The sequence below is a fragment of the Eleutherodactylus coqui genome, chromosome 1 (assembly GCF_035609145.1).
Source record: "Eleutherodactylus coqui strain aEleCoq1 chromosome 1, aEleCoq1.hap1, whole genome shotgun sequence".
In the NCBI taxonomy this organism is placed as follows: Eukaryota; Metazoa; Chordata; class Amphibia; order Anura; family Eleutherodactylidae; genus Eleutherodactylus; species Eleutherodactylus coqui.
Window position 1 is genome coordinate 125,412,155 of NC_089837.1, and position 13,560 is coordinate 125,425,714.

At 45.6% G+C, this 13,560-nt stretch overlaps 1 protein-coding gene across 1 annotated transcript in view; it reads left to right on the top strand.

The window, feature by feature from the left end:
- The first annotated feature begins 960 nt into the window (after nucleotides 1-960).
- Nucleotides 961-13,560, top strand: part of ARHGEF26 (Rho guanine nucleotide exchange factor 26) — a 129,284-nt gene continuing 116,684 nt past the window's right edge. Inside the window, exons 1-3 of the mRNA XM_066600111.1 lie at nucleotides 961-1,190; nucleotides 5,303-6,433; nucleotides 8,559-8,598. Coding sequence (XP_066456208.1) covers nucleotides 5,378-6,433; nucleotides 8,559-8,598 — 1,096 coding nt within the window. The 5' untranslated portion in view covers nucleotides 961-1,190; nucleotides 5,303-5,377. The remainder of the gene's footprint in view (nucleotides 1,191-5,302; nucleotides 6,434-8,558; nucleotides 8,599-13,560) is intronic.

Genomic DNA, 13,560 nt, shown 5'->3' on the forward strand with positions numbered 1-13,560 from the left:
AGCAGGAGTGGCGAGAATACACACAGAGGTGCTACCATGGAAGTTCTAATTCTTGTGTCAACACATCAGCAGATATTGGCTGTTTTATGGCAGTCTGGGTCCCATTTAAAGACTTTAGACTAAAATAAAGCTTATAAGGTGCTGAACGATGGACAAATAAGCTGGCTGAACTTGAAGTTTCCTAAAGTTATAAATGTGTCATGCAGATGGCCATATTTGGGATCCATGTAGTATGAATCCATAATAAGACAATGGCACCCCCATGTCGCTCTCATTTTATATGGAGGCACAAGGAGTTGCCAGACTGAAAGAACTGATGAAAAAACTGATAAATGTCCAATACTTGTAACCATGGAAATGATTCCACACAATCTGAATGGCCCTGCTAAGAAGCATAAGGCCTCATCCACAGGATCATTTTCTGGCAGCTATTAGCCGCAAGAAAATGTCACTGGAAAATGCCATGCGCCCACGTAAAGCATTGGGTCCCAGTGCATTCATTTACATGGGCCATTTTTAGCCACAACTGAAAATCGCCAAATTGCCAGTGATTTTCAGCCGCAATTTTTCCTTGCATCATCAAAAAATAATCCATGACCTGTCTTTTGACGAAAAGCGAAGCAAACTCCCACAGACTCTTGTTCAAATCGTTTAGTAGTTTAATATTGTATGTAATATCTGTACATACAGCATCTGATTTGTAAAGTGCTGCAGAATATGTTGGTACAGACAGACAGACAGATAGATAGATAGATAGAAAGATAATTTGTAGCAAGCCTAGAATTAACAGACGGTAACCAGTGCGGTCACGGGCTGCAAAGACGCTTCATGCCGGGATCCATCTGATGAATGAGTGGGACTCACCACTGGGTGGCGCATTGTAGCGAGCACAGCGGAGCAGTCTACTTCGAGTCAGTAACTTGCAGCACCGCTAGGTGACGCGCTGCAGGAATGGCTGCGGAGTAGTGGAGGCAGAGTTCAGTAGAGTCCGGCAGCCGCGTTCCTGACACTCTGCTCACCTCCCTACGTGCGCTACTTATCCGTCCAGCCTGTTCTCACTGACGGAGGAGCTTCCACGGAGCGCGGCGTGTTGTAGGCGGAGGTCCGCGGGGAGTCAGAGGTCAGCGCTGTCATGGAGAACACCGGCATCACCTACTGAGGGACAGCAGGGAAGAGCGTCCGGAGCACAGGTAGGCGGCAGACTGAGCGGCACTACACGTCCCAGCACACCCTGAGCGGCACTACACGTCCCAGCACACCCTGAGCGGCACTACAGATCCCAGCACACCCTGAGCGGCACTACACGTCCCAGCACACCCTGAGCGGCACTACACGTCCCAGCACACCCTGAGCGGCACTACACGTCCCAGCACACCCTGAGCGGCACTACACGTCCCAGCACACCCTGAGCGGCACTACACGTCCCAGCACACCCTGAGCGGCACTACACGTCCCAGCAGACCCCACAGTATTATACTATAAATCCCAGAATATGCTGTACAATTCCCAACAGACCCTCACAGATATGCACTACAAATCTCAGCATAACTCCACAGCAGCACACTATAAATCCAATCTCATCCCCATGGGAGCGCACTACAGATCCCAGCGCAACCCCGGCTGCACTACAGATCCCAGCGCAACCCCGGCTGCACTACAGATCCCAGCGCATCTCCTGACAGTCTTTGCATTACGACACTGTACACTACAAATCCCAGCATTTCCATGGAGAGTAACACTACACTATAAATCCCAGCATATTATATCACAGCCTTTATTCTACAAGTCCCAGCATATCCCAACAGTCCTTACATACTATACTTCCTAGCAGCTTTTCCAGTGACTCAATGCACTACAAGTCCCAGCATACCCTGACAGTGGCTGTGTACAATACACTACAAGTCCCAGCATACCCTGACAGTGGCTGTGTACAATACACTACAAGTCCCAGCATACCCTGACAGTGGCTGTATACAATACACTACAAGTCCCAGTCCCATTATCATTATGGCGGCCGGACATCACCTGTCCGGATAGGTGAGGTGTCGGGTGTCCCGCAGGTGAGGCAGTTTTCTTCTTTATTATGGGCTAATTATAGGTTTGGGTTCCCCTCTGCCCACACATTGGCTCCTATGCCCCCACCTGGCACTCCCACTACCTGCTCCTATGCCCCCCTCCTGTCACCCCCACTACCAGCAGCTCTCCCGCTGTCATCCCCCCCCCCCCCCCCCCCCAGGCTCCACTTTTTTTCTTGTCTTAGAGAACTTTCCTTTGTAGACAGATTGGTTTTCCTCCATCAGGAGGTGCGGAGAGATTGTATGGTGGAGCCGGCTGTCAGACATGGGAGCTGGTTAGTGAGAGGGAATTCATGGGACACCTGAAGGGTATACCCATCATCCCGGCTGTGGACTCAGGATGGTTTAACCCATGATGCTCCGGCTCCTGTGACAACTGTGGTTACTGGAGCTGACAGCGAAGTATATGCGAAGCGACACGTCTGCACTAGAGGCTGGCAGAAGATAACAGGTTATAGTGATGGGATCGTTACCAACCTCGGCTCCTACTAGATCACATCTCCTACTATGCGGGGGTCACACGTGTAGTTCGGGGCATTTTATAGTGTAAATGTGGTTTTTTTGAACATTTACAACATGAGGGAACACCCATGCGGGACGTAATCTCACAATGGAAAATCCGCAACTTCCAGCAGACTCTTCTGCAGACTCGCTGCAGATTTTACCCCTCGTTGGAGGGCGTGAAATCTGGGGTAAAACTCCGCAGTATAATTTCACACGCTGTGGATTTAAAAGCCGCACTGCAGCCAGTTTACGTCCTCTGCAGCGTATGGGCGGGAACTCGCATCCGCACGGCTTGTACTGTAAAACACTGTGGCTTTTCAATACGCAAGAGTAAGATCTGCGATGTTCACACTAATAGAGTTTAAACACATGGCCGTGTTCTTGTCACGTTTTGCGGCCAAAAAATATATACTTCAATGGTTTTGTTTTGACTAGCAGGACTCTCATGCGTTAATACTACGTGCGAGAAAAGATAGGGCAGGACCTATTTTCCAGCTTTTTTTTTTTTTTTTTTACAGCGCGCTATAGTGTGAAATTTAAACAGTGAAGAAAAAAAGGAATTTTGACTAGTTCATGCGCAAATATGCTCCGTAGCGACGAGTGTATTTGTGCATGCGCTCGTCTGTTTAAGCCCTAAAGGTGTCTAAGGGCACCCTAAGGCATTATCTATACTGGCTTATTTTTTACGGACGCAATTAGGACCGCATACAGCACAATTTTTTTTTTTTTGCATTAGTGCCTTCAGACATGCAGGTTTTACATGCGTTACATAATTCTTCATTAACGCTTTCCAATCCAATTTGTATCCTGCTCTTCTTAGGGGGGCTTACTCTTTTTCTGCCATTATACAACAGCACTATCTGCTGGCTAAAGCCAGTACTGCATGAGGCGACACATTGGATAGACTCCGACAGCAGAGAGGTTGGCAATATACAGTAAGAGAACCCCGACAGATGTCTTCCAACATCGAAGCTGTACAGCCTTAAATCATAATGTCTTCATAGGTCAGACAGTGGATTGGAAAGGGTTAAAATCTCTGCGGAATGCGTAAAAATGCAGCAATTAAGCAGTTTTATGAACATCAACTACTTTTTTTATGCACGTTGCCAGGAAACAGTGACAACTGGCTTTTTTGCATTATTTTTTCAGCGGTATTACGTAGCGTATTACGCATCTCCTTACATATTATTTGCACCCCTTCTCCCATTGACAATAATACGTACGCACAATACAGAAATGTGAACAGATCCATTGAAATCAGTAGGTTCTATTCTATGCGTTTTGTGCATGCAAATTTTGCTGCAAAATCCACACTTTTTAAGTGCAGAATTAGACGCTGTGGATTAGCTGTATTTTCCTTGATTTTCTGTTTGCGGCTTGTGTAAAGGCACCCTAAGGGCTCTTTCACACGAGCCCTGTTTCTCGGAGCGTCAAAAAATCGCTCATCCGAAAGCACCCATAGGAAACCATGGGTTCTTTTTAGCGCTAATCAGTGCTAAAACAGCGCTCGTGTGAAAGAGGCCTAAAGGGGATTCACACAGAACGGATTAGAAAAATGTCATCCACAAGCTGTGAAAATACCCTGCACAAAACCCGGGCAGAAATTGACTTGCGGCGCAGAATTCAAATCCGCGGCATGTCAATTTTATCGCCGTCTCTGCTGTAGAATTCACCTCTTCTCAGTGAGGGGCTGAATTCTGCACAGGAATTCGCGACGAAACCAGCTTCAAAACCCACAGCAAATGGTGCGGGTTTGGAGGCAGGCGTTCCACGGCTGATCTGCAGTGGAATGCCTGCTGCGGACATTCCACTGGAAATCGCCCCATGTGAGCAGAGCCTTAGGCCGCCTGCAGACGGGTGGGTTGGATCCGGCAGCGAGAGCCGCCGGACCCGACCCAAGTGCCTGCAGGGACCAGCGCGTACTCACCCGCACCCCCCTGCCGGCTCTGGCTGTTGGATGTGCCGGCTTGCTGGGCAGCTGGCGCATGTGCAGACCGGAGCGAGCCCCGCACAGAAATAGAGCATGCCGTGATTTGTTTGCCGTGCAATATTTTGTGCGGCCAAATCGCGGCCGTCTACATAGGATTGCGTTTGTAAATGCAATCCTATGCAGGCTTCCAGCGGCGGAAATTCCGCGGGAAATCCCGCCGCGGAATTTCCGCTCGTGTGCAGGCGGCCTTATGGTGCAGAAAAACAAATCTGCTCTGATTTGAGGGCACCCTGCAGATTTTCCAATCCCCATGCCCTATATTTCACTTTCCATATAACATAAGAGCGTGGTGTGGGCACACAATGTTACTATAGCTCTTACCAATCGACTACAATGGAAAATGTATCGGTGGCTCCATTTTCCATCAGTGAAAAATGGTCAGTTGAGTTTATTCCAGCAATGAATTATAAGGCTTGTGGGGTGTAATTTCTATAAGTAAATATACAGAAAACCATCATATTGTTTCATTTCTCCCCTCATGCAGGTAAATAGATGCAGAGTATGAGAAGTACCGTAACTTCCTGGACTTGTAGAACATTTGTTTTGTTTAAACCGTTTTTGTTTATTTGTGCTACATGGTGATACATTGTAACATTCCTGGCTGCAGTGGTTAATTCTGCCTCATCTGATGACTCTAGCATACCATAGTAGTTGTGAAGTAATTAAATGGGCATTGCAGGAATCAAACCGAATGCTTTTTTCTCTCTGGTACCTGACATTACCTCTTTTCTAGGAATGGCAGATTGTTGGAGGATTCATGACCTTCTTTAGGATTTTGGTGGCTTTTGAAGAATGAACAAACGTTGCCATGGAGGCAGAAAGTGAGGTGGAGTTTCCCAGTGATGTGAAGTTTGTTCCATTGTGGAGGAAAGCTAATTCTCATGTCCCGCACGGAGAAGGACTATTCTACAGCCCCAGACCGAGACCACAGTCTTATCAGAGCCCGAATGGATTGCTTATTACAGATTTCCCAGTGGAGGACAAGCAGTGTTTTACAGTAACCCAACCTCCCGAAAGGATTACAAGTTCTCCGGAGAGCAAGATACATCTCCAAGGAGGAACTTCCTTGCACCGTCCTAATGGGAAATTGCACCCAGCATCATCCCTATCATCTCTGGAATATAAATCATCCTTCCCAAGCCACAAGCGTTCATCTCAGGTCTTAAAATTGGTTTCTAGTAATTCGATTACTTTTACGAACGGTGAAAACTTTTCTTCTCCAAGCCAAAAACCAATGCTTTCAAGGCGGACATCTAGCAGTGTAACATTAACGCCTGACCAGGAGAAGATTGTGTTCGGATCTGGATTGCTATCTAATGGGATGGTTACCACTAATAACTGCAATCAGTCTCAATTAACGCAGGACACAGAGATTCTTATTTCAGATTCCGTTCCCAGTTCTCCCAAATCTCCTATAGAAGGAAAACAACCTCTACAAAGAGTCCAATCTAACCCGGAGAGGCAGTCCATCATTCTGAGTACAAATAGCGCAGTGTCCCTCAAAGTAGGGGAGCGACAAATCATTCCCAAAGACTTGGCCTCGGATATAAAGGTGACGACAAATAAGAATAGCACACAGAACAATCAGAATATGGAGCCCGGCAAAAGGTTACACAAGACCCGAAGCATGGTAGAGACCAGCACTAGTAGCCGCGTGGCCTCTCCGGGAGATGCAGATAACGAGACGGAAAGCCCTGGCACGCTACGTAGGGGGCTCAGGTCCACCTCATATCGAAGGGCGGTAGTAAGTGGTGTGGATTTTAACAGTTCGACAGATAGAAAGAAGAATAATAGAATGTCTCAGCCAATCCTCAAAGCCGTTGTAGAAGATAAAGAACGCTTTTCAAGTCTGGGGAGAATAAAAGTAAGTACTGTAGTTCTATCATGGTAGTGTTTGACCTCCGTTAATGACTAATCTGATGATGGTGATAACCAGAGGTTTATCTAATACGTGCATTTTAGATCGTATCCACACCTTGATAATGTGTATCGACTTCATGAACTTTGGCTGTAGTTATGAACATACCGTATGGTGTTTTATATGCTGGTCTTAATCTGAAGAAAATATATATATTTGAGCTAGTGTTGCCTTGTTTGGTTATTCCTTTCAATCTGAAACGCCTGGAGTTGTCCTCCTCCTCAGGTGGTCATGTGATCTCATCCTGACCAGCTTAGGTATACTCTATGTGCTCTCAGGCTAATCAACTAGTCCTGTGTGATAGATTGTACCACACAAGCTCTTTAGAGGGGGACACAGAAGCTCCTATCACAGTTACTGGTGATGATTGGAGGCTTCTGTCAGATAGTTATAGTGAAGGAGATGACCGTTCATCCTCCTGACTGTATATTTTTGGTCTGTAGTTTTATTTAGATGAATATAGGATACTAAAGATAATGACACTGTCCTTCCAGCAGGCAGAGATGGTACAAGTTCTAGTAACTTATGTGATGCTGTGCTGATGCAGCATGGGAGTGCAAGCAGAGCATAGTGAAAGTGAGCTTGAAGAAATCTCAGCATCAATATGGTGTCTCATAAGCATCAGATAGGATGATGCACTGCATGGAAGTGACTGCAGTACACATAGGAGACTCCAGAGTGTTACAGCCAATTAGGTGAGGGTGTAGGGATGAAAGAACTTGTTTTAGCCAGAGTAGTCCTATAATAATAGTTATTTTTTTTTCTCTAGGACCTGTCACTAATCTTGGCATGTCTGTTTTTCTCATGAAATAACAACTCTGAAGCATCTTTTTCATAACGCTGCATTGAACTTTCCCTCTGTTATTCCTGTATGAATAAATTGACAATTGGGTGTTACCTTCCCCTCATGTCAAAGTGGTGATTCCTCACTGATTGGACAATATTAGTGTTTAGGGATCACCCAATTGGTAACACTCAGTAGCCGCTGCTGAGTCTGTGACTGCTGACCACTGGTGTCTGCGCTGAGCTGAGAGGTCAGCAGTCATAGACTCAGCAGTGGCTGTCGCTGGACTAAAGCTGCAGGCGCGGTGAGTGTAAAGCCTGTAGGGATGCTGCCTGGCCATAGGTCTATAGGGGGAGTTGCTATTGGCCTCTGGCCGGGCAACATACCTTGGCAACATACCTACTATGGTGGTCACTGTTACTACTGCTGCCACCATGGGGGTCACTATTAGGGCTCATTCTACACAGGTGTAAGCACATTTCAGGCATGCTAATATGCTGCATATCTGTGTGACCAAAAATCGCTTTCCTCTGCCCTTTTTAACAGACAGGCTCATTAAAGTGGTATGCAAATGTGCAGTGAATTATCAGGTTTCCTGCGTATTCACTGTATATTAACCCACACCCATTCACTTCAATTGCCTATTGCAGTGCATAATACACATCAAAATAGGTCGCACCGCGTATTCTCCATCCGATTGCACAGCATGCAAAAAAAGAAGTACACTTATGTAAATGAACCTATTGAAATCAATGGGTTCTGTTTATTGTGTATTATGCGCAGAAGAATTGGCCCTTTGAATGCAACCATAAGGCTGATGTGGCCCTTGGTCAAAATTAGTTTGACAAAATGGTATGTGGACTTTGTCTGGAATTAACTTGAATAGGGATGAGCTGTAATACCAGACACAGCCCACTGACAAGAGGGGCGCTGTTTCTTAATCTTGGACAATCCCTTTAATTCACTACATAGAAGAAAAGTGAAATCCTCCATAGATTTGGGCATCTCTTCTGTGTTTTGGTGTCATGTCATTTTGTACTCAGCTGGAGACTGGCAGGTGGGGGAGCGCTGCTCTGTAGTATATCATGTATGTAGTTCTGCTGTCCCCGTGACCGGAGGCTGGTGGAGCGCTTCCTGAGTGCCGTGCTCCAGTGTTATTTACTGTGTTTACTTAGATATATAAATAGCGTGTTATCTCTCGTAGATTTCCGCAGTCTGATTTATAATACTATAATACTCCCATTAATAACCAGCTGTTTTTTTGTTTTTTTTTCTTGTTTTCTGAAGCGCAAAATTCTAAGAGGACAAGGAACATTTGATGGGGAAGGTATGTAGACGTAATGAAAACAACACGTTTCAGCATTTCTGGTGGTATTTTACTTGTATTCCTCGGTAATATCTGTCATCAAAAGTTTCTATATGTATAAAGATTATTGAGAGAATGGCATAGTACATATAGGTGGGAGGGCTTCAACTCTTGATGATGAACCAATGATGGCCACTAACGGTGGACTCTGATCCCCAGTGCCCTGATTCCTTATCAGACTGCAGGGAACACACATCCTCCATATCTAGTTATGGTCTCTGTCCAGGAGTACTGTCATCTAAAATCCCGAAAGGTGCACCCCTGGATGGGGCCTGATCAGAAACTATCTCCGCTTTTACTGAAAGCTGCTGAAATGGAGTATAACAATCTGGTTCAAGTTTGGAGTTCCTTGTTGTGACTGGTGCGGATCAGTAGCATGGTCAGGCAAGCCACAGGTAGGTATGTCAGGTAAAAGTATAGAGGAGCGACAGGTGAGGAGAGCTTGACTACTGGCAGGGAGCACAATATTTTTGCAAGGATAGAAGCTGCTAGGCCAGGTTTATATGGTGTAGCTAATCAAGGTACAGGTTGGGGCCATTCAGGGAAACAGGAGCAGGGAACCAGGACCAAGGCATGCAGGGGAGCTATCTAAAAGGCTGGATAGCTCAGCTGGCAGAGCCGCCGCCTGAAGTACAGGAGTTCCCAAGTTCAGGGCCTCAACATGGAGACTACTATGTCTTCGTTTCAGCAGGTTTCCATTCGTTTCTGACAGTTTTTCCAGAAAGAATATCTGTGTCCACCACGCTGTTCTCAATGGGGACCTTAACGAATCAAAACTTTTTTTTTTGTTCCCCCCCCCCCCCCCCCCCAAAAAAAAAAAAAAAAAAAGTGTTCGCCCGCTTATTCCTTTAATGGGTAGGAATTTAGGAATTGTACACAGATCTTATTTAGAAGGCCACAGATGTTAACTAATGGAATATTAGCACTGGCCTCCTCTGCCATGTACCGTGGAAAGCCTGGTGGTCAAAGTTCTACTTTCCACAGTCAGTTGTGATTTGATGACACTTGAAATATAAATGCAATGTCCCATTAGATTACACACTGTAAACTGCATTTTGCAAAAGTCACCAGTGGCAGGGTCCGGAGGAGAAGGTAGGGGTACCTATAACAGGTGGGGTGAAGCCACCTCACCCTCTCCAACCATAATGACTCGTGGATGTCTTCTCCTCCTAAATTTAATCCCTAACTATCTATAAGTAAAGAAATAGATAATCCCACTTTTCTGGCACTGGACTCGTCAGTTTGCCAGCACGCGTTCCGTTCCTTTACACATGTTGGCATTATAAGGATTAGAGAGCAACCTAATATTTATAGACCGCTTAGCCTGACTCCTCATTGATCCCAAGACCAGACTGCATGGTGTGTGGAAGGCATTATGAGACTTCTTACCAGTATTCTATATAAGCAAGGATTCTGCATACCACACTACTAGATGAGTAAGCCGAATCCGGTACCGCTTTCCAAAGTATTTCACTGTTCTGCTTTCGGGGGTCACTACAAATATTTTCCAACATCTTGTCAGACAAACTCCCAGAAAGAGTCTGTCCATGTATCCCCCTTTTCTTCCTCTTGTCACCCGGCCCCGTAGAACATTGGGGTGAGTGTATGTGAAAGATTGACCATGTTAGAAGCTTGATGGACTATAAATGGTCCGTGTGCTTTCCTTGGAATACATGGCCAGCATACAAGCCAAAAACATGTCTGAGTGGATAGGCCTGTACTCTTGGAGATGCTTGCTATGGCGGGGCACAACTCTTGCAAACTAGTGGTAAAATTGCCAGTCTCCGCAGGAATGAGGCGTTCCGGTGTGGTTACTGGCATGAAACATTTATTAGGGAATCTACCAGACTCTTGCCGGATAATAGAAACAGGAAACTCTTTAATATAGTTTTCCTGTAATCACGGTAAAATTGGCGAGAGTTTCCAGTGATTCTGTTCTTTCTGTGCCTCCACCGGCATCATACGTGGAGAGGGAGGCATTCCTTCCCTTCTTTAGTCTTGTTTAGCTCCGGTCCATATTGTATGCAGACAGTAGAGCTGTAGAACATCACGTCCCGTGCCCTATCTGATACCTTATTGTGCAACCGCCTGCCAGACATTGAGGAGACTGTTCTGTGATCACTCCTCTACTAATGCAGGTATATTGGCTCTTCTCTCTAAATGTCCAAACATCTGTGTTAAGGTCACCGAATATTTCCTATAAACCGTATCGGAACTTGTTTTGCCTGATCAGGACTTGGAATATGTTGATGTCTGACTTGCCAGTTGGAGCCGGTCCTGAGGCTGTCTGTCAGTAAAGCAGGCAGTGCTGCTCACGACTGCAGGCAATGTCTCCCTTACTTGGCTATTACAATATAATGTTATGCACGTCACACAACTGGATTCCTATTGGCGTCCACACAGAGGATCTGCAGCAAATCGCATGCATTGAAAGGTATGTACTTCCGCTTTTTTCTTCACACGCGCGAATACGGATTGTGTATTCTGCGAGCAGAGGAAAAATCGTATCATGCTCTATTTTGCTGCGGATGGCCTCCACTGAAGTCAATGGAGGCCGTCTGACCCTCAGCCCATCCATAATTAACTTTGTGTATGGGCTGTAGGTACCTGCATCATCGCTAAGTGGCTGGACTGTGCATAACTGCCTGCAAGCTCCCGTGGTCATCCCCAATATAGATTTTGCATGTATGCTGGGTCACAGCTGGATTTCGCTGTGGAATCTGACAAGGTCGTGTGCAGCCGGCCTTACCTTGATATCCACTATCTCAAGAAATGCTGAATGACAACCATTAGCAGGCCCATATGGATTGTCATTCTACTATGCTTTCTACAAACCCTGCATTTTAGTGTTTGCTCACATTATCGCTGTGAGCCTCCATCGGTGGTTGCATCGGGAGTTCTGTCACTTTTAGACACACAAATGGAAACTTTGATGGACCCTGTTGGACCTCAGTCAGTAAGGCTGTGTTCACATCTGTGTCGGAATCTCCATTCTACACCTCTACTGCAGATCTGGTAGTAGATCCTGGATGCTGTGGTATTCAGTCCCATAAAATGCAGGGCGTCCTGTTGGAAATCGGTCCATAGGGTCTGTTGAGCACCTTTTGTGGGATCCTATGCTGCATCTGGTACTTTCTATACTTTTGTTCCTTAGCTCCTTTCATGGAACAAAAAGAGATCTTTACAGCATCGCACGAGGGTATGTGCTGCTTCAGTGCTGAAATAACCAAAAAGAATCAATTGAAGATAAATTAGCATAATAATGCATTAATTCATTTGTGGCATTTTTTAAATTGCTACTTATGAGTAAATGCAATCAGCGAAATAAAATAAATCGGTCACCTAAAAGGTCCCATGACTTCTACATGGCGGACGTTGATGACTAGCACTGCACGGTATCAACGGGTTTGGTACCAGCATGATGATGCTCCGTCTCACCCATCAGTGGCTCGCAGCTCAGTTTGAAATCCACTGGACGGGATGAACAAAGCCTCTATGAGGTTTCACTACTAGGACGGATCCAGCACAGCAGCGTGGCTTATGTTCTAAATAGACGCTATAAATCAGTGTGAACAGAGGATTATGCAGCATTAGGTCCCCCCAGCTTCAGGACAGGGGACAGTATTCTCCCAAACATTGTATCGCATGGCGTATCCCAGCAGCAGCTCCATGCAGATTACCTTCAGAGAAATGAAACCACCACCTGCTGACGATTATATCCTATGTGATATGTTTCAGAATGTAACAATGTTGCTAAACTGGTATCAGTATGCTCATGTAACTGTCCTCTTTACAAAATCCCTATATAGTACCACTGTAACGGATCCAGATGAGTGACGCTACCCCTTTAAGAGACTCAAATCTGTTACTTTTGTGTTATTGTTACTGTGTGATGTTTACCTCTGCTACATATAGTGTACTTTCTGTTTCAGGGAGATGGTATATGTAGCGGCGTGCAGTGCAGTTGAAGTGGTTGCTAGGCTGGGACGGCTCCCATACAAACACGCTGTGAATGTATGCCGTCCAGATCTTGGCCGTTTGCCCAAAGTGTAAAGTACAAGAAAAGCGACAGTACAATTTATCACAATAGTTTTGTTTGTGTGCAGCCAGATCCGCTGCTCAGTGTACGTGCAGCACGTCCCTCCTCTATAGGTGATCTATAATGACCTAATATTACTTGGTGTCATACAGCTAACTGATTTATCAATGTTTTTCTTGTATGAAAATTGAGACAAAGTGGTTGTCTTAGCCACAGCAAGCGGCCAGAATTCATGGCTCATTTTTCCAGTACCGCTTAGAAAATGAGATGAATGCCGGCAGCCATGGCATCAGCACAACTGTTTAACGTTTTTTTTTTTAAATTTTTCTTTTAATACATGAACCCAGAATGCAATAAAAAAAGTTATTAAGTACCTACTTGTGACGTTGGGTTACTGTGATAGTGGTATAACAACAGGATCAGATTAAATAGTAACATAGTATGTAAGGCTGAAAAAAGACAATTTAGCCTATTAACACTGCCCTCCCCCTTGTTGATCGAGAGGAAGGCAAAAATCCCAATGAGGTAGAAGCCAATGTTCTTCCTGACTCCAATCTGGCAATCGGAATAATCCCTAATATTTAACTGAGTTGTGCAGCTACTGGACAACATGTCCTCGATGGCTGCAATTACACAAAAAAAGCTGTATTTATCCATCCTCTGCCGCGCGGATCTGGTGCTGTAGCCCTGACTATCTCCTGCTGTTTGTTGTGGAAGATATCGTTACAGGAAGTCACCTGACCACGGATCGGCTGCAGGGTCACCGTTCTGAACTCCTGGCATCATGGTGTCCAGGGTGTGGGCGCTGATGCTAGAAGAGCAGCCAGTGATGCTGCAGCCTCTGATTGGCTGCAACGGTCAGGTGACTTCATGTGTCGACATTA